This window comes from Patagioenas fasciata, unplaced genomic scaffold (assembly GCF_037038585.1).
Source record: "Patagioenas fasciata isolate bPatFas1 unplaced genomic scaffold, bPatFas1.hap1 Unplaced_1, whole genome shotgun sequence".
Taxonomy (NCBI): Eukaryota; Metazoa; Chordata; class Aves; order Columbiformes; family Columbidae; genus Patagioenas; species Patagioenas fasciata.
Window position 1 is genome coordinate 2,906,521 of NW_027288510.1, and position 21,626 is coordinate 2,928,146.

Below are 21,626 nucleotides of genomic sequence, written 5' to 3' on the forward strand. Positions count from 1 at the left end.
ATCCATGCGTCTTTTAAACCTTCCCAGGGATGGTGACAGTTGGCAAGGAGAATTCACCGTGTGGTCATTAAGAACAGAATTCAGTCCTGTACCTGCTCGGTGCTAAAGCTGCTGTGGTCTCGATGAGGCAGGAGGAGATGAGCAGAGGGGAGAGATGTGCAAGGATGCCCGCGTTCTGGCTTTGTGGGGAATCTGGGCTTTGCTCTGTGCTTAAACAAGGACTTGCACCTCTGTGGAGCTGCCCCGAGTTCTTCCAGGAACCGGATGTGCCTGTAATAAATAGCTCGTGCCTCTGTTTGACTCAATTGCTGGCTGGGAAAAAGCGAAGGACCTAAACCGTGTGTTAATGGGGCTCTTTGTGCTCTCGTTTTTCCAGGGTGGCCACTGCCCGCAATGTTGACACCACCACAGCAATGCTTAGAGAGTGGCTGAAGAACGTGCAGAACCTCTACCACGGTGTGGAGTGGAGGCCGATGGAAGAGCCCCGGTGAGCACTGCAGTGAGGGGCTGACTGTTTGGTCTGTATCTCCGGTTTTCTAGATTTTCTGGTCTCAAATAAGGAGGTGTACTTAAAATGTAGATTTTGTGGGGGGAGGCGGGTCTGTCCCATTTAAACTGTGTCCTTATGGAGCCCATAAAAAGGTCTCTGACTTCAGTGAAGCAACTCATGCAGAAATTCAGCAAATCTTTTCCGTTCAGTTATTTAACGTCTGCAGCTGCTCTCTGTGCCTGGAAAACAAATCACATCAAAAACTACAGGGAATAAAAACTGTCATTCTTTATTTTCAAGGAAGCAGAGAAATCGTAGCCCATTCCCATTAGTGTCTATGAAAGTTCTGTTCGAGACATTGAATTCTCAGTAAGTTCTGAGCCAGAGAACTAGATTTAATTCAGCATATTATGCCTTTGCATGACTTGCAGGATCATTGCTTTGAAATACGATAGTAGGTTTAAAGAGCATCCTCCTATAAGGAATGAAAAGCAACACCTATTTATATGCAGAATTTCAAAGAGGAAGAACTCTGTGTGTTTGGTTTGTATCCTGACTTGTTATTCCACACAGGGCTCTGTCCCGGTGTTTCCTTCCATCTTTGTAACAAAGCGTTTGCTTTTGGACCTGATCCTGAGAACAGAGACACGTGGCTAACTTCACTCACGTGCTTGGGCCCCTGGCGCTGGGCGCTGGGTGTCTGTAGATTTCAGAGCTGTTAGCAGGATGTGTTAACAGTTGCTAGTGATGCCCAGACCCAAGGGAATCCAGATTGCCTTCATCTTCTCACCCTCCGTTCTGTTGATTCTACTGGGCTCAAGGAAGCTGTGTTTATAGTTTAAACTTGAATTGTAGCAGAGGAGAGATGACTTTCTACCAGAGGGTCAGGTGAGGTAAATCAGCTTCAGCCCATTTTGGTGGTGTAACCTCTGCTTCCATCAGGGCCTGTTGCTGCTGAAGAAACTCCTGGGTGTGTTTGATGGTGCTGTTTTGCTTTCAGTCACTTGCTCAGCCCAAAACGCTGCAGCGCTGCTTGTTTTCCAGTGCCCTGTGTACACACGCCAGCACGAAACTTGGAATCTTTCTCTCTCAAAACCGCTCCTGGGTTGCCTGAGGTGACTCTAACACTGTTTTTATTTTGGAAAGAAGATAGTAAGGGAACTTTTTATTTTTCTAACTAGCGCAATAGGTTTCTAGACATGGGTTGCAGTCACTTTCTTTTGGTTTTTTTTGCTACGTCTTACCCAGAAGAATTTGGGCCAAAACATTGGCCAAGCTCCCGATTCACTCACGTGACGAAACTCCGACCGGCAGCCCTGCGTGCTGCACGAGAGAAGGGGTCAGACCACATCCTGGTAAGTACAGGGTTTGATTTATTAACTGTCCTCAGGCAAAAGCTTTTCAGATGGTCACTCTGATAACTCCGGGGCTGCCAAAAAGTTTCCTGTCCATCTAAAGACAAAGCTCTCTGCAGTGAGATGCCGTGTATCCTTTCTTGGTCTGATGAGCAAGAGAGTTTGCAGCTGGAGAGAGAAGTCCATGGGTAAACCCAAGGTTTGTTGCCCAGCGGTCAGGACTGAACGTAGTCCTGGTGGTGGGTAGGTACCTGCAAGGGGCCCTCAGATGGAAACCCCACCTGTTAGTGATGGAATGTAAGGGGAATAGTTCTACGGAACAGTTGTGAACAGATGTGTGGCTTTGGTGACTGCAGCAGCCACTTTTTAAGAGTGATCCTCTTTGCAGAATAAATGCACCCTGAATTTTCAGCAGTGATGTTTTCCCCCGCAGCTCCGTTGCCCCAGTGTTGGAGGAACATTCCGTGGAGTGCGAGGGAAACTCCGCATCTCTTCTCATCTCATAATGTACCTTTAACAGAGATGTGTCCTACGGTATCAAAACCAGCAGCTCAGTGCTTTTTGGGTTTTTTTTGACAACCTCATGCCTCTGGCTGCCTTGTTCCCAAGAAAGCATCAGGGCAAGCATATCATTTAATCTAATAACAAATTTATTTTTCTCTTCCCCTCTTCTCTAATTTATTGATACAGATAACTCACTGACCAACGCAGAAACCCTGAACCTGTTGATAGCAGAAAACAAGACCTTGGTGGCACCAATGCTCGAGTCTCGCTCTCTCTACTCAAATTTCTGGTGTGGCATCACCCCCCAGGCAAGTGACCTCCTGAACGCTACGGGGCGACTGTGCAAGCTGTGTTTGCAGAGGCCTCTTGTGTCTGTGAAGTGGTGGGTTGTGGTTTCTGTCCCGTGGGCTTTCCTGGCTGTTTTTGTAGCGTCCTTTTCTGAAAAGAAGCTGCTGTAGCTCGGTGACGTGCACTCAGCTCAGCTTGCGCCTCTCTGAGTGGCAGCATCCCAAATCTTGGTGGGTACCTTTGGGAAAGGTCCATACGTTTATAGGAAATCTGGGAATGAGGGCAGAGAGGACACTGCGGTCTATCAGTGTTTTTCAGGCTTTGTTTTCTAACCGAGCTGTAGGTACGAGCAGAGCAATGCGTGTTCTGCATTGGGTGTGCAGGCACGTAGCTGGAACTTGCTGCCTTGTCTGAGATTTCTCGCTTGAAAAAGCTGAATCTGGAGGAAGCTGAGCTTGTTTAGCCAAAAGTCCTGGGAAATGATACAATCCCACTAACTACATAAAAAATACTGATATACACACCAGAATTTATTTGAGGTCACTCCATATGTTTGTTTAATGGCCTTAAATCTCTTGGTACATAATTTTAGACAAGCTTTCCTGTATAGTGATGCTAATCAGAGAGGAATTTGCTTTTCTTTCTACAGCTTTCTGTTGTATATAGGTTGTTTTTCTCACACATGAACAAGATTTATGTGTTGGGGCAACATTGTTTGCCTTGTAGAAATTAGTTTTGTGCTTCTTTCTCAAATCATAGATGCTGCAGTAAATATTGGTACAAAGATGCTGCCTAGTAGGAGTAACATCATTTTTAGAGCCAGAATGAGATTGAGCTATCACTTGACAAGTAGATCCACATCGCTGTGGTCAGTGTGGGTCAGCGGTGATTTTTTGCCTTTTTTCACTCTTTTTCTTTGGAATGTTCTTGACTGAGCTCCAGATGGGCTTCCTCAGACAGTCAGCCTTGTGGGATCGTTTCTGGAAACAAATGGACATCGGTGCAGTGAGCAAGACTGCATCGAGCTGATCCAGGCCACAAGGGAAGGGTCATTGAAAGGTCCTTGACCACACAGAATGGGGTAGAAAGTTGATGAGGCACGAGGAGAATGAGGAGTTAAAGTAGTTTGTGGTGAGACACGAGAGGTGATGATTGTCTAAGGTAGCGATCAATCATGTATTAGCTAGAGAAATGTAAGCAGCGCGTAATCTAACTATAATTATCCAAGTATAAATAATGTAACTACAAAATCAGCAGTTTAAGACTATATAACCTGATCAAACTTTACATTAAACAGCTTCAGTTTATAACTCTCATAGAGTTGTCGGAGTCCATTCTTCTCCCGCGCAGTCTGAGGTGAGGACTATAATTAATACTCGTTTCTCCAAGCCCACAGGTAAATCTCAATAATGAGATGGGGTTTTTGACCTGTTTGCTGCTCTGCTGCTGGCAGGTGTTTCATCATCCCTTGGGGATGTTAGAGAGGCTCCATGCTCCAGCCATTTCCTGCCCTCTTGCTTTGCTCCAGAGAGCTACCCGGTTACTAATTATTGTCATTATTGCTGGAGTGAAATGAAGAACAAACTCCATTTCCCACTTCTGGTGTAAAACATCCTCTGGCAGTCTCCTTCTGTAGGATTTCTTGAGGAAGGTCTTTGTTTTTAAAGCTCTCGGTGATTATATTTTTTCTTTTACAGAAACCACCGAATCTTTTCTCTTTTGGCCCCCACACCATCTTATGACAGGGAGTTCCACAAGTCAGACCAACTAATTGAGTAAAAATAGCAGGAAAAGGTCCTGAACTCGCCAAATTCTTGGGAAGTAAATACACAGATAAGAAAAGGGGTGTGTGGGGGGGTGTGTTTACTTGTTTCAGTTGTTGTTTTAAAATGGAGAAATAAACTTTATAGGAAAGGCATTGTCCTTTAAATGTTTAAGGTGAAGTCCTGATGTAAATCAGCAGTTCTCCACAGCCTGGCATGGGGCTCTGCCAGTGTGCGCCAGCCCCAGCCCCGGCCCCTGCTGTTACCTCTCCAGCAGAAAATCGCCATCATTACCAGGATTACTGAGAAAAGGAGGGGAAAAAAACCTAGCAGCAAATGCATCTTGCAGGATTTGCTGAAAAAAGCTGCTCAGATGAAGAGGAAAGTTCCCACTTTTTTTCCTTTTCTCTTAGTTACTGCTGCTTGTTTCTGTGCTCGCAGTCCTGCAGCTTCGTGCTCTCAGCCCTGCTCTCCCTGGAGACTTGGGGAGGGAGCAGGAACTGGAGAACGCCCTAAAACACAAAGCCAAACCCAGCTGCAGACAGCCTGACATTCAGCTGTCGTGAAGCTGTCCTTAGGAGAGCACAGCAGTGCTGACAAGTTGGAGTCTTTCTTGGCTACAGGTGATTTATGAGCCATGAAAAGCCCCACAAGCCCGTAGTGAGCAAGTGGAGGAGGACAAAAATGAAGTTTCCAGCATCTTTCACCCGTGGGCACTCTCGGCCGTCTGTTAACGTTGGATGTTTTAACCCTTCCCGCAGCGGGAATGCCGGTCAGGGCTCTGCCCGCTCGCTGCTCTTCGTGGACATCTGAGACATCCAGGCCTCACAGCGTGGTCAGAAGGTTTCCGAAGGGCAAACCAACAGATGCATAAACAGACAAACGCACCACACGGTGCTTCTGCGCAAAGGCAGGGTAAAGTGGTTCTGCAGTGATTTGCTCGGCTGTTGCTAGGATGCTCTTGGAAAATATAAATCAAAAGTAACTTCAACTGATTTTAGTGACTCATCATTTCTGTAAAGACCAGAATCCACTACGGACCCAACCGTCAGCCATATTCAGATGTCTAATTGGTGCATTAGGACTTTCTTTCAGGGGGAATTCAGTGTATTGATTTCCAAATCTGATAGCTTTAGACATATGGCACCTGCAGACCCAGCTGTGAGCTGCACAAGGCGGGTGTCGCACCCTCAGTGCCGAAAGGTTGGCAAAGCTCTTTAGGTCATGGCCAGAAATACTTTGCAGGTCCTATTCGGTGAGACACTGAATGTCCTTTGTGCTTGTTGAACACAGAGGATGCCACAGATGCTCAGCAGCTTCCAGGGTCAGAGCTGAGAGTCTATGTGCAAAAAAAAGGTTTCCAGAGAGCCAGGGGAAAAAAATCCGAGATTTGAAGCTCTGTTGCAAGGGAATTTTGTAGCAGAAAGGCTTGAATTTCCATTAGCTGCTGAAAAGCAGAGAGAAGGTCATATTTTAACCTTTTTGGTTGAAGATTGTTTCTGAATACTTGACTGAGCCCTTTTCAAAATGGGGACACTTCACAATCTGAGAACTGAGCACTGATCCGTCTCTGCTGAGCAGGACTAAGGGCAGGAGCTTTTGCTGGGGAGCAGCTGTGAAACTGAAGTCTTCTGTCACATCCAGCCCTCTGCTTCTGTTTGCAGGGCTATTACAAAAGGACCCTGGTCTACCCCCTGATCCGGGAATGGAAGAGGACAGGCTGGTTTGCTGTCCCGATGGTTCATTCCACCTTCCTCATCGACTTGAGGAAAGAAGCCTCCACCAAGCTGATGTTCTACCCCCCGCATCAGGACTACACCTGGAGCTTTGACGATACCATGGTCTTTGCCTTCTCCAGTCGCCAGGCAGGTGTGTCTGGAGACTTTGCTGGGCAGGATTCACTCGTAGACATGCAGATCTTTACTTTGGAGTTCACAGACCAAAAGCCAATTTTTTGGCTTCAGTGGTGAGTTAAGACCCTGTTCCCTTTTCTCTTTTGGATCTGGTCAGGGACAACCAGCAGCAAGTGAGTGGCAGTGCAGCTTTGAATCACAGATAGCTTCAAAAGACATGGGAACTATTCTAGGGACGAAGGCAATGTTTCAGAGACCAAATTAGTGGCATCTACCTTTGTTTTTTGTCACAGTGAGATGATAGCGAGCACAAGTGAATGCTGTGAGAGTGGAAGGCACTCTGTAGTTGTCTAAATTCACCACTTCCAGGAGACTCCATGAGGAAGGGGTGAGGACAAGAGACACTTTTTAGACGTTGCAGTGTTTGTGCAAAATAAAACCCAAGTTGCTTGCCTGCAGTGCTTGATGAAGCTTTGCTTTGTGGCAGCTCAGCAGGAATTGTCTGAGAGTTAAGAGGTTTTTCTTTTGTTGGTTCTGTTTGCTTTAAGCAGAATCAGTGCAACTTTCAGGGAGTGATGTGGGGGCTGTGGGCTGTGCTCAGAGGAAATTTCTTGCTGGCGTGAGAGCGGTAAAATCTCCACAGAACTGACGCCTCACTGGGACTTTGGGAGAATGAGTCAAGAACCAGTCCTTGAGATGTTTGGGACCAGTTTCTACAAGACATTGGGAGGATTTCAGTTAGATCTGAAACTCAGGAGTCCTTTCGGGCCAAGGCACCACCTCAGCGTCTTCTTCTACCTGGAACGGCTGTTGGTGTGTGCAGAGCTCCATGTGTCTTGGGGGATTCGCTGTCTCTTAGTGCACGATAGCACTGCTACAGCTGCTTGTTCTTCTGCTGAGGATGGTCAGTCCTGTTTATTTTTGGATCTGGTGGGTATTCTGTCTCTAGCGAAGTCCTGGCTGGCAGAACTGTGTCCCATCTATGAAAGGAGCTCCTGGGAAGGGTATGTTTTTAATGACCATCTGTATTGTTCTTTGCCCTCCTGTGTTGAAAAGGGCAAAGTTTGGGGCCTTATAAAGGAAAAAATGACTGATGAAACCTCAGCGGCACTGATGAAACGCGCTTCTGTTCAGAGCTTCACAACTGGTTTGCTGGCTTACTGGGGTGAATTACTTGGGGAAAGTCGGGTCTTGGGTCTGCTGAGTGATGTACAGCTGGTGTTATCTGTCCTCTCCTTGTAAAAAGTTAAGGTGAGAAGGAGGGGCTGTTCTTGGGGTGCAGACAAGTAGAGGGAAAGTGAAGAAGTGTGGCTTGTCAACAGTGGCTTCTAGAGAAGAGCCAGGCTGAGCAATCTGCCTTTCCCACCACTTACAGAGCAGTGCAGCGACTGTTGGCAGCTTTCTTTTGAGTGATCCTTCTTGTTGCAAACAGCACTGCGAAAGACAGTGTTCTTGGCATGGTAAGCAGGGCTTTTTAAAACTCAGCTTCCAGGGGATGTGGAGCATGGATGAGTGGGAGAGGAGACGCAACCAGAGCTGAAATTGAGCCCTTGGGAGGCAGAGGAAGATGGGAGTTTGCAGGGCACTTTTGGGGCCCTGACCTTTTGAGTCAGGCCATGGGTATGTTGGCTCCAAAAGAGAACAGAGGTTTAGGTCCAGTGAGAAAAGCAGGTTCCCTCAAATCTGCCTGCCCCTTGTTCCCTCTGACAGCATCCAATTAGTCTGGGAACTGCATTGCATCAGCTCCAACTGCTTCAGAAATATTTCAGGGATCCAAACCCATCATTTTTTCCTTCCATCCTAGAACACTTCAGCTTTTTCCAGAGTTGACCTCGGCAGTCTGGCCCGCTGATCTTCTCAGATTGTTGGCTTGTGTCCTGGGCTGAGTTTTGTCACCCAGGACAAAAGGATGACATCCAAGTTCAGAAATGTGAAAAATGTATGGACTTTGAGGCATACTTCTCTTCAGAGTAATTCCACTTATTTCCCTGAAGCCATAAACGATGTTGGCTTTTGTCTGGGCCAAGTACTGCGCTTAACGCCTCAGGTCAGCCCATTGATTTTTCCAGCAGTGAATCTTCTGCTCGAAGCAGGTGGTTTGTGATGCTCCACAGAGACCATCCCACCTGTCCCACTTCTGCCGAGAGGGCGTGGGCTGCGGAGCACAGAACAAAACTCAGCGCAGGTGTTTTATTGAGGAGGGCGGTCTCCGTAGAGCCCTTTGCACTGGCAAGATGATGTTGAGCTGGCCAGAGCTTCTGAGCTTCCTTCAGCCTGAGGCTCTGAGACCTCAGGCCAACCAGGAATGTCCAGTCGCAGGGATGTGGGGGAAATTTAGGTTGCCTAAATATGACTGTGGATTTATTTAAGGCATATGACTGTGAACCCTGCTCACTGCCTTACAAAGGCTAATAGTAACACCAGTATCTCTAGCCTTCTGTCCTTTGTAGCAAACTTTTATTTTATTATAAAAACAGAGCCGGAGAGTGAGTCCCCCTCCCCGTTTTAAGGTAGATTTACCATTTTGAAGTAACTTTTATCCCAGAAGAAACAGAAATACTGGTGTGAATCTATGCAGATGAACTGTGTTTAAGCCAGCGGAAGATAAAAACGGAGATCAGTGAGCCAGATAAGATTAGTTGATTAGATCAGTGCCAAATCCATTAATATTAGCAGGTAGTGTTTTTTATTTTGCCATTTACCTAAATTGCAGCTGACAGCTGAATGTGTTTTGGCAGTAGTGTAGCCAGCAGCTTCCTCGCAGAACTTCAAACAGTAGAAACACCGGGGTCAGTAGTGCAGATAATTCTGCCTTGCTAAAAATACCAGGGATTTAGGAGGATTAATACATGAAAGCACCAACTCTCACCAGGTGGTGTCTGCTTTTCATTCATTTCCTAGAGGGACAAGGGTGATTCTGCTTGTTTAATTAAAAAAAAAAAGAAAAGTTATAGCCGATAATGAGCAAACTCTTGGTGAGTCTGGGGGGAACAGCATCTTACTGATCACACGTTGCGACGTTCCCAGCAGCGTGTGGGTCTCTCCCTTGCAAATGGATCTGCTCAGAAGGGAAGCTTTGCATCTTCTTCTTGTTCCGTGCCTTCAGATTCAGCTCCTTGAACAAGCAGTTACAAAAGCTTTTGAGCAGAAGGAAGTTACGGTATCACCTATTTTCGGAAGCATCTCTTTCTCCCTGCTGCTCTCTCTCTCTAGGATTTGGTTGATTTGGATGGTGCAGACCTGCTCCTGCTTTTGGCTCTGTGAAGGGATTGCACCAGGTCTGAGCGGTGCAGGTGGGGTTTGGGGAATACAGGGGTTTCTGGGGTGCTCCCCAGTTCTCCCAGCAGATCCGCTGTGTGCATTGAACATCGCTTTGCCAAAGGCCGGTTCTGCCCTCTGCTGAGAGATTGTTTTCATAGCATGAAGGCAAAGGCCAAAAGAGACCCTTTCTCTGGGCTAAGAGGGAGTTTCCAGTCTCTCCTAAGAGAAAACTGATGGCAATTAAAAATACCTTCGGTTATGGAGCAACTGGAAATTGTTTTCAGAGGAGAGACCACGTGCTGCCAGCCAAATGATACAGAAAATGTCACTATGAATTTCATAGACTCATTTTGCTTGGAAAAGACCAAGATCATCGAGTCCAACCGTTAACCCACCCCTGGCACTAACTCATGTCCCTGAGAACCTCATCTCCACATTTGTTCAAGCCTTCCAGGGATTTAAGTTAAACCCCTTCATTTGCTTTTGAAGCAGAACTTTTTGGGACTGGGCTCCTGGCAACGAATTTGATGGTGGGTACATAGCAACAGAGCAGCGAACTCCTCTTTTAAGAGACCTGACTCTATTTTCTGTTTTTTTCTGTGATCCCCAGGTATACAGATGTTCATCTGCAACCGTGAACACTATGGTTTCCTTCCCATGCCCCTGAAATCGCACCAGACGCTGCAAGAAGAAACCGAGAACTTTGTGCACACCCTCATTGAGGCAATGAGTAAGTTACTGTGCCTTGCTGTGATGGACACCCCCAAGTTAAGGTTTGGAGAGCTCTCTTACCCCTGGGAATCTGCCTCCTGATCCGACTGTTCTCATCCTGGTTTGACATGCAGTTTCCCATTTTTCCACTGTTTTTCTACCTAGAGATGCAATCGCTTCACGGTCAGGTCAGCTCCGTTGACAAAACTCCTTAACTTCCCCATATCGAATGCAAAAATGCTTCTTTAACGTGGCAAGGATGCTGCAGAACCTCGTGTCTCTCCTGAGCTATGTCTGGCAGATGGCTGCTGGCTTCTGTTCTGTGACATGGACGCTTTGTGCTACACCCACTCCTGCCTGACTTCATCAGCCAGGTCCCTGGGGCTTTAGGTCCAGAGATGCAAACACGCACACACACACACGTTATTGTTAGTGCATGAAGGTGATGCTTGGGATCTCTCCTCTCTTCCAGTTGATCGTCCTCCCGTTGAACCCTCACAGTTTGTCTCTGTTCCGCCGAAGAACCCTGACAAGATGGGATTTGATGAAGTAAGGAACTTATTTTGCTGCCATTGTCTTGTCTTCCTGTTTCTCACCTAATGGAGCTGGGATCTCCCTGTAACTGACCTTCCAGCCGTTTCCCATTCCCATCTCTTCATACGTTTGAGCTCTTTCCCAGTCACTCGTCTGTTGGATTTCAGCTTTTTACCAGGAGCAAACAGCCGTCCTTACGTGGGGAGAACTTCTGAGGTCAGGGAAGCAGAAGGGAAAGGGCTCAGGGAGCATTCTTGCCCTCTGGCATTTGCTGGGGAGAAATGAGGCCACTCAGGTCTGTGGGCATTTCATACCTGCTACAAAACCCCCGATTAAGGTTGGTGTGCCAGGGCAGTGCTCAGCAAATCTGTGGGCTTCCTGCATTGATGGTACGGATGTTTTAATCCAGCCAGGAAGAGATGGCAGAAGTGAGAGTGAAAAACACATCATTTAACTCCCCCGATTCTTGTGCCATTTCCTCTCCATCTGACTCTGTGGGGCAGCTTAGCCATCCTTCCATTCTGCAGCAAGAACTGGTCATTCGGGAAACCTCTCCTGTGTTCCAGTGAGAGACAGGAATGATTTTCTCCCCTGAGAGAGGCACTGGGGAGCCTGGAGAAGATGGGGGAGGCTCTCAGCCGAGTTCTGTCCAAGATGGGGACGTCTAGGAGGGCTGGAAACCATGTGTGCTCCCCCCTTACTGGGGCAGCTCTCCTCCTGCCCTGCTCGGTCACCGCATTTTTCTGCTATGGCCTTTAAAAGCGCATTAGAAAGGTGGTTCCTGACAGCGGTCCTGCCCCAAAACCCCGCAGAAATCCTTCTCCTCCCTGTTCTTCATGTTATGGAGGGTGCAGGCATTGAGGGGAAAGGCTGGAGAGGGATCTGCTGTGCTTTAATTAACCAGGAGTTGTGTTTTTATGCAGCTGCCAGGGTGGCAGTTGTGGAGACCAGAGAAGCCTTTGTTTTCTTGGCTTATTCTGTTACATCTGTTTATACGACACGTGAATTCCAAACACGATTTGTTGGAGCGTCTGTGTTTAGGGCGCAGCTGTTGTAGGTTTTTTGCCGTGTTGTCCTTTGTGGCTGCGCTCTATTTATCCAATTTATTATTTTTGCATTTGCACACTGACCTAGAACTGGATCCGCTTCTTACTGGCTCGAGGTTTTTGCTCCACAGGCTACAAAGCTGCACTTGTCTGCCTGGGACTGAAAAACATCCCAGCCCCTCTGCAGTTTACCTGCAAATGAGGGGTTTGGGCCTCTGCCCCCCACCAAAAAGTCTGTCTGCTTAGGCTTGGGAGAGCCTGGCGCAGACATCTCTGGGTGTGATCTGGGCTCTGTGCTGGGCTTTCTGCTCTGGCAGGGGAAGCAGCAGATTTGTTTTTGGTGAAAATTCTGTGATTTTTTGGTGAAAATTCTGTGATTTTTTTGGTGAAAATTCTGTGAATTTTCAGTGCCTGAAGTAATTTACAAAACTTCTCTTTGCTGTGTTCTTGTGCTTGGGTGGTGACCCCGCAGATAATCCTAAATACAGGTAGTGGTGGCGTTGTGGAGAAACATGTGGGTCGATGTTCCTCTGGGACTGGAGCTGGACATTTGACTCTGTGTTTAATATAAATCAAAACATCTTATATCTTTGGAAATTATAGACTTGGCTGTAACTGGTCTGCTCTCACCTTTATTCATCCTTGATGAGCAGCTTCTCCTTGTGACATAAAACGTCCTTAAAAAGTAGTTGTTAGACAAAGAATGAACCTCTAACCTTCCAACTCAAAACCAACCCCAACTTTCTGACAAATTCTACGCAACCTGGGATAAAATCACAGCTGGTATTTTAAGATCTGCTACTGAAGAAGGGTAGATGAGAAGTCACTTCTCCTCCTCGCTCCCAGGCTGTGAGCTTGATGTCTCTCTCTTCAACCCAGATTTTCATGACCAACCTGAAGCGCCGGAAGGACAGGCGGGATCGGATGCTGCGGACTCTCTACGAGCAGGAGATTGCAGTCAAGATAGCAGAGGCCGTGGATGGGAAGTGAGTTTCGGCTGGGGTTGCTGATGTTTGCAAAGAGGGGGTTTTGCTGGACACCATCTCCTTGGGTGCCCTGACCTCCCTCCTGCTGGGGATGGATGGGCTGAGGGAGAGGTGGACGTTTTATTAACCTAACTGCCCCTGCTTTGGGGCAGTTTTACTCTGTTTGTGTCTTCTTTTGTCATTGGTCTTCATGAGAGAACCAGGGCGGTGTGGGTCAGGCTGATAGAATCACAGAATCATTTGGGTTGGAAAAGCCCCTCAAGATCATCGAGTCCAACTGTTCCCCCACCCCTGGCACTGCCCCATGTCCTGAGAACCTCATGTCCGTCTGTCCAGCCCTCCAGGGATGGTGACTCCAGCACTGCCCTGGGCAGCCTGTTCAATGCCCCACAGCCCTTTGGGGAAGAAATTGTTCCCCAGATCCAACCTAAGATGAAAATCAGGTTAAAATCATACTCCTTTCTGTGAACTGTAACACTTGCACACAATTAGAAAGCAGCGAAAGTGTGTGAGAGCAATCATCTCCTGAGAGATTTGTCTGTCCTCGTGCTACAAAGCTGTTGGGCTACAGTATTAACCCTGACACAGCCCTTACTTTAAGGCATGTTAAGATGTTTTTATCTTGAGAAATCAAGGCAGAAATTTTTGGTCTGGGACTCGCAAAAAGGGAAGTGGGAACCCCCATGCCATCTGGTGGTCTCGGAGACTTGCGCACCCATCAGGACCTCTTAGGAAAGTATTTGAAGCCAAGCTCCTGACATATTGATGGTCCCACAAGAAGTCGTTGGCAGAGTTAAGGATATCATTTCTAAGCTCGATTTAGAATGTAAATCAGTTAGTTAATTTTTCTCCCGGTTTTTGAGCAAAGCAAGTGCAGGAATTTCGTGAGTTACAGCTTATCTCTGAACATCAGCAGCGCTTCCCCCGTTGCGTCTGTGTCCGACTTGAATTTGCTTTCTATTTAAATGCTGATAGGTGTTCTCTCTTTCTCAGAGCGCTGAACACGAGTCGGCTCAAAGCTCTCAGCATCGACACCGGGACCCGTGCTCCTCGCGGCCCCTCACCCGGGGAGAGATCGGCTGCTTCCTCAGCCACTGCTGCATCTGGGAGGAGGTGAGGGGGGTGCGGGTGCCCTGGGGAGGGTGCTGAGGGCAGGAGCAGTGGGGAGGCACACGGACGGTCCCAGGACAAATCTAATACCGGTTTCTGGAAGTGTAGGGTGGTTTTACTTGGTTTGTAGGGGATCGCGTACAGGGGTTCTCTTGAACACATTGCTCAGCTTTCTCAGCTCTACTCTCCGTTTGCCAAGTGATTTTTATCAGAATGTTTTCACGATTGGTTTTGCAGACCATCTGATAGCCTGTTTGGAGTGAGTTTGTTTAGGAGAAAGGCAGGAAGGTTTTGAAGAACAAATGGTATTAAAGAAACTCCTGTTTTATTTCCCTGGTTCTTCATGTGTGCTGGAGCAAGTTCCAGTGGCTCTGCTAACTGCTTTTTTTTGAGCTGGTCTATCATAAATAAATTTAGCAGCAGGGATCTCTGTTACTTGAGCTAACAGGTGTTGTTTGGGTTGTAGTAGCTGTAGCTTCCATCTGTCCTGGTCACCTGGGGAGTCACACTTGAGAGGATCTGGGCTGTGCTGGTTGGAGGTGCTGGAGTTACACAGCCTGACATCAACGGGAGGGATCATTTCGAGCGAGGTGGGATGTGGAGGCAGGGAGAACAACTTGGTGCTTAGAGAAGACTGGTCTAAGGCAGCAGCTGCCCAAATGTGACTGTGATGGTTGGATGATCCAAATACCTTTCAGCCAGCAGCAGGGACTTCAGCACTGAGAAATCAGGCAATGATTTGGGGCTTGAGACTTCTGCATCACCAATGGTCAGATGGTAAGATGGGAACCCACTCGCAGGATGCCTTTGCATGTGTGTTCTTGAAGTTGCCAGGGCCAGACTTTGGATGTGCTGGATCATTCTCCAGATTCCAGAAACACTTTTTTTCCCGAACAGAAACAGGTTTTTCTGAACAGCGGTTTTGTTGTCAAAGGAGGAGGTGGTCGTGCAAGATGGTAGCTCACGGGGTTGAGGTGCTGCAGCATCACATGGAGGGTTTTTCTAGGTTGCAGATGCTCAGCCACAGGATATTTTTGGACAGCTCGTCCCAGCTGAGCTGTGAATCTGGGGCTGGTTCTCCAGCCTCCCTACCTGTATGGTCCAGAGGGCCAGGACCAGGTCAGGATGATCCCCAGAGATTTCGGGGCCGCTGTGATCACTTCTGAACCATCTTGTTTCAGGTGGTGAACAGAGAACTGGAGAAGACGCTTGTTATTGAGGACGAGTTCAAGAGGAAGCTCATGAAGCTGATGGATGACATTGAACAAGCCCAGCTAGGCTGGGAGCTGATGTAAGTCACTGGCCCTCGTGAAGCTCTGGGCACACAGGGGACATGAGCAGCAGAGATGGAGGGTGATGCTGGAGTGCAGGGAAAGGTGGCAGAGGCTTCTTGATGGCTCTTCCCATCAGGATAACTCTGCTTCTGGGCCAGGCTGGTGCTGGGGTGCCCCGGCTGTGTTGGGTACCACTGGTGCGCTTTGTGGGCAGTGCTGGTCGTCTGGGGACACCGCTGTGACAGAGGAACTGCCGCAGCTCAGCGCTGAGGCTTGGACCGTGTCATCTCAGCTGCCTTATCAAGTCTTTCACATCTGTACCACCCGCTGGGGTAAGGTTTGAATGTCTGAGAGTGGTACAGGATAGAAATGTGTCAGGGATTGCTTCTTAGATCCACCCTTTGTCCTTCCCCGCTTGACATGGACAGTTGTGTGGTCCTAACTGCTGCAGATTCACATTTAGGTTCCGATTTCTGTGGTCTTTTCCCCCTTTAAGCTACATTGGCCGGAAAAGGATGCAGGTGCAGGAGCCTGAGAAAGCGGTTCCCAACGTCATGAACCTGGTGGAAGCCGATTACTCGTACTGGACCCTGGGCTACGCGATCTCCTTCCAGGGGGTTCAGAAGCTCATCGGAGCGGAGCCTTTCGGCAAGATGTTGCCGGTGGATGAATTTCGGCCAGTCATGTACAACAAGCACCCGGTGTGAGTAGGTCGGATGTCTTCGTTACTTGGGTTCACGTGAGCTTGGTCTTGCTGAATGATTAAGATCTGGTTCGTAGATTTGTGTAGTGTATATCATATGTGTTAATATCTATATATGCTTATGTATACCCTTGTTTATGTGTGCACACTTAGTGTGGTGCATATAAATGATTAATTTTGGAGCTTGGAGTCCAAATTATTCACGTTACAGTTTTCAGCAGGTTGATGACTTGAGTGCTCTGCGGGGCACTTCAGAAAATGGAGCTCACTTGGTGCTCTTCAGCTTCATCTGCAAAAATGTTGATTTATCAATCAGTACTGAGACCTAAACCAACAAAAGATCAGGTTAATAATCATTCGGTTCTTTAGTGTTTTAATGCTGTTTGACTCAAGCTACGCAAAACCTCACGGTGCTTAGTATGCAGCGTGTGATGTTGTGATGCTCACGTTTCATTTTTCTAAAGCTGAATGCAGTGGGTAGAAGGTCAGACCCCACCACAGCAACGACCTGTGCTGCTTGGGACACATTCACTCAGTGGATGGGCTTGGATCTCGCAGTTATAAGCATTTCACTCTGTCCCTGATGATTTTTCTCTCCTCTTTAGAGCAAAGTACATGGAGCACTACAAGTCCAGAGACTTGAAAGCCTTTTCAGCAGAACCCCTGCTCGTCTACCCCACGCACTACACAGGGCAGCCCGGCTACCTTAGCGACACAGAGACCTCCACCATCTGGGACAACGAGACCGTGTCGGCGGACTGGGGCAGAACGCACTCCTGGAAATCCCGGCCGCAGGGCACGATCCGCAGCGACGCCAGAACAAGGACGCTCTGCCCTCACAGTCGTCTCTGGACGCGCCGTCCTCCAGGGACGAGCTATGACCGCCCGCGGCCCCGCGGCTCTGTCGGCGCTGAACCTGCCTCGCGCTTCGGCTTTTCACCCTTGGCAGTGGCGGAGCCGCTCTTCGTGTGGTCTCCATCCCGCTGCTTCGAGTGGCAGAGCACAGAGCCTGGAGCTGATGTGACAACTGACCGAGACGCGCAGGGCGAGGCGGGAGATGGAGGAGGAAAAAGAACGAGTGATGCAGACTGGCAGGAAAAAAAGCAGAGATCTGAACAAAAGCCCTCGCAAGCTTTTGTAAAAGAAAAACCAAACCTTGAATGACGTCTTTCTACAGTTCCTTGTGTAGAATACTGTATTTATAAAGATTAATATATAGAGGTGTACAAGTGTTCATACCTTTCTGGATCGCTGTCACTAGGCTGCTGTGTAACTGTTAGTCCTCGTAGGTTCACAGGCTTTTTATAACCCTGTTCGCTGAGAGAAACTGCGGGCGAGTGTTTGGGTATTTGGGTTTGTTTTTTCAAAGGGAATCAAAATGGTTTCCAAAACCACCCAGCTCCCTGGAGCAGCGCTCCATGTAGGGTCATCTCCTTCATCGCACGCTGATAGAAAAGGATCGCTGGCTTCCCCTCTGCAAATCACAAAACTTGCCGGATCTGAACGGGCCTCCCAGTGCGGAGCTGCCATCTTGGCGTGCCTAAAATCCTGGGAGCTGGCAGCAGGAGTGGAGGTTGCAAAAGGGAAGAGTTGGTCCATGCCATGTCCTGCTTCACCCCCTGTGCCTCTACTTATTCCTTCAGGAAAACAAATCTCCACAGCCTGTTTGCAGGCCTGTTTAATTAGGCCGTAAAACCAAGTGTTAGGACTTTCAGGAACTTTAAAATGTTTGGTTACGAACTGCTTGACATTATCCTTATCAAACCAAAGCAACTTACCGAGATGTTGGTGGTGTCATCCGTACTGTTCTCGACAGCCCCGACAGAATTATTGTGCGTTACAGGACGGAAAGGCAGCTTGGCTGGATATTTTTTCACGTGAGGAGCAAACTGGTCTCTTTTTTTGGATGGGTTCTGATGTACTTGCTGCAGAGTATGGTGATTATTTTTAAAAACAAACGATTCTCAGAGGGCAGGTGATACCGGCCTGCACTGCTTGGGTTGGCTGGGATGTTCTCCTGCGCTTCCCACCGAGAAACTCACCCGCTGGAGATCTGTACGGTTGGGTATGTGTGCCTGGGCTTTCACTTGTGTTTGTTTTTTAATAACTCCTGACGGATGTTGTGCTTTCTGCTCAAGAAGATGTGTTCTTACCTGTCAGCCGGTTTGATAATACATAAAACCTGGTGCAAAATGGCAGCTGTGTGTGCTGTTCCGTGGGGTGGGAGCAGGCCTGGCAGGGAAGGCCAGCGCAGGCCGTTCAGCTCTGTCGCTCTACCACGGAGTCCCTGCCCGTGGAAATGCGCCTGTTGTGCCGGGAAGCCGAGTTCCTTCTGCTCCGCGGGCCGGAGCAGCGTCCATGTTGCGTGGTGAGCGTGCGGAGCGGCTGCGCCGCGGGGGCGTCGCTCTCTGACAGCTCCTCTCCTTTCCTCCTCAGCTCTGGCTTCACGAGCGGCAGCCCGGCTCTGTGTGAAGCGCGGTGCAGCACGGCGATGCTCCAGACGGCGGCAGACGCTTGGCGCGGCCCTCAGCAGCAGGACGTCTGCGAAGCGGAGCATCCAGCGCGGTGCCGCTGTCGGTGTGGGCAGGAGCAGCACGTGTGTCAGCACAGCTCTGGGTTCCCAGCCGTTCCTCTCCTGACCCGTTGTGATCCCACGGGAGCAGTTTCTCCATGAAACGGCCCTGGTGTTCCTCACAGTTCTGCCCGCCGGGGGCTGGAGACGGAAGGGACAGACACACTGCAGATTCTGTTTAACTTTGATTTCCCTAAGCAGAGCAGTAGCAATTTATTAAAAACTACTTGACACTGCAGCTGGGGTTTTTGCTTTTTTTATTTGTTTGTTTGGTTTGAGGTGCGTGGGTTTTTTTTTTTTAGTTGATTTAGGAAGCGAGTTATTAATAGTACAAGAGGTTTGAAGGTTTCACGGACGGGAGAGAAATAATTAAGGATCTAAATGTAATGAATTAGATGAATGTGTCCATTTCATGGCCTCAGTGGAGCCGACTGTTCTTTCACCTGTACGTGTGCGTGTAGGTGCACTTTTCTATTTATTTCCATCTGCAAGACCCGGTGGCTGCCCAGCGGTTCCACAGCTCCGACAGGCGCTGGTTCTCTGCCTGTGCTTTCAGCTCCTGGGCTGGTGCTGTCCGGGCTTTCCCTGCTCAGCACTGACTGTGTTTTGGGAAGGCAGGAGCCAGTGCAAACCCTTCTCCGCTGTTCTGCTCTTTTTCTGCTCTTTTTCCCCTTTGCTGTGAAGCTCAGCTGCTCCATGAGTTATTGTGTTCTCCTGTGAGCGTGGGGTTTGTCCTCTGCTGTGGAGCACGAGAGCGAAGCCCCCGGAGCCCCGGCTGGTGCAGACCCCGCAGCGAGGGTGACAGACCCGGAGCCAGGAGCAGTTTCCCCAGGGTGAGGAGCAAGTGGAGCTGCTCACACCAAGGGCACAGGCAGGGTTGGTGCACGTCACCGGTTCTAAGGCTGTCACCAGAACCTGACAACCTGACAACAGTGTGCTGGCTCCCCGGGCAGTTGAAGTACAACCAGAACGCAAGAGGCAGCTTAAATTCGGGGTCGTCTTTTTGCCAGGAGCAACAAATGCCGTGATGGAGACAACGGGGAAAAGGTGGAAACTCTCAGACCGCGGTGCAGTCTCAGAGAGGAAAAGAGATGAACGAGACACTGATGAGCGGGAAGAGTTGACGTATTTATCATAGAAACATTAAAGGTTATAGAGAGATGGAATGTTACACGAGATCAAATATTTAAATACATTCGCTCCAGACACAAAATAGTGTTAAAAAGTTCATCTATTTATTATAGATACATTAAATATTACACAAAGCTCAAACATGATCTAAAGATCAAACATTAAAATCTACTAACTCCAGACAAGAATTGGTGCGAAAACGTTTGCATATTTATTATATAAGTATTAAATATTAAATAAAGATTAAATAGAATACAAAATCAAACATTAAAATATATTAACTCCAGACACAAATTAGTGGTCAAAAGTTAATCTATTTATTATAGAAACATTCAATATTATATGAAGATTAAATATCATATAAAGATCAAATATTATCTAGAGATCAAACACTAAAATCTACTAACTCCAGACGAGAATTGGTGGAATAAAGTTCAAGTATTTATTATATAAATATTAAATAAAGATTATGTATTATATAAAGCTTAAATATTAATCCTAGTAACTCCAGATCAAAAAGTACTGGAAAAATGTTTACGTATTTTTATAGAAACATTCAATAATATATAGAGATTAAATATGATATAAGGATCAAATATTAAACTATATTAACTCCAGACAAAAATTAGTTGAAAAAAGTTATGTATTTGTCATAGAAATGTTACATATCTATAAAAACTAAATACTACATAAGGATCAAATATTAAAATATTTTAACGCCAGACAAGAATTGGTGGGGGAAAAAAGTTCACAGATTTCTTATGTAAATAAAGATTATGTATTAAATAAAGATTCTGTATGATATAAAAGCTCAAATCTTAATATATATTAACTCAAGAGAAGAATTAGTGGAAAAAAAGTGACGTATTTATGATAGAGATGTTACATCCATGTAAAGATTGAATATGACATAGGGATCAAATATTAGAATATTTTAATGCCAGACAAGAATTGGTGGAAAAAAGTTCAAGTATTTATTCTATAAATATTAAATAAAGATGATGTGTTCTATCAAGCTCAGTTATCAGTATCTATTAACTCCAGAAAAAAAGGGTGGAAAAAAGTTTCTCTATTTATTTTATATGCATCTCTAGATATGTGATATAAAGCTCAAACACTATCTACAGAAGAAACATTAAAATACATTAACTCCAGACAAAAATGGGTTGAAAAACGTTGATATACTTATCATATCAATATTAAATATTATACAAGGATCAAATATTGTATAAAGATTTAATAATAAAATATATCAACTCCAGAAAATAATTATTGGGGAAGGTCTATGTACATAGTAAATAAATATTAAATATTAGTACATTAAATAAACATATTAAATAAATATTAAACATTAGTACATTAAATAAACATATCACATAAATATTAAATATCAGTATGTTAAATAAAAAATATTAAATAAAGCTCAAATACTATATACAGCTAAACCATTTCAATATATTAACTCCAAGGAGAAATTAGTGGAAAAAGTTTACGTACTTATTCTGTGAATACTGAATATTATACAAGCTAAAATATTCTATAAAGCTAAGCTATTTAAATATAGGAACTCCAAGCAGACATCAGTAGAAAAAAGATGATATAATATTGAAGGTTTCTGTAGAAGTATGGAAAGATTAAATATGATAAACACATCGAGTATTAAAATACATTAACTGCAGACAAACACTGGAAAAAAGTTAATATACTCGTTATAGAAATATTCAATATGATACAAAGCTCAAACATTATATACAGGTCACATATTAAAATACATGAACTCCAGACTAAAACTGGGGGGAAAAAAGTTTACGTACTTATAATATAAACAGTAAATCCTATCCAGAGCTCAGCCATTACAACCCATGAAGTGCGGGCTCCTCCTGTGCTGCAGCTTTTCTTCTCAGGATGCAGTCGAAGTTGCCCTGGGTGCTCATGGCGTAGAACACGTTCGCCTTGGGTGGGATCGCCAGCTCCGCAAGAGAGGGAGCAGAGCGAGCGTTCATGGGCGCCCCACTCAGCGTTGGGGGTTTATTCTCACCGGCAGC

The 21,626-nt window shown here is 46.6% G+C and overlaps 1 protein-coding gene across 1 annotated transcript; it reads left to right on the forward strand.

The window, feature by feature from the left end:
* Positions 1 to 493: 493 nt before the first annotated feature.
* Positions 494 to 16,892, forward strand: LOC139826722 (procollagen galactosyltransferase 2-like). Its single transcript, XM_071803130.1, is given in 12 exon segments — positions 494 to 1,844; positions 2,522 to 2,657; positions 6,065 to 6,269; positions 10,125 to 10,244; positions 10,698 to 10,774; positions 12,685 to 12,791; positions 13,785 to 13,819; positions 13,822 to 13,904; positions 15,083 to 15,192; positions 15,672 to 15,878; positions 16,484 to 16,692; positions 16,695 to 16,892. Coding segments are annotated over 12 exon segments (1,509 nt in total). The 5' UTR covers positions 494 to 1,689; the 3' UTR covers positions 16,760 to 16,892.
* The last annotated feature ends 4,734 nt before the right edge of the window (positions 16,893 to 21,626 follow it).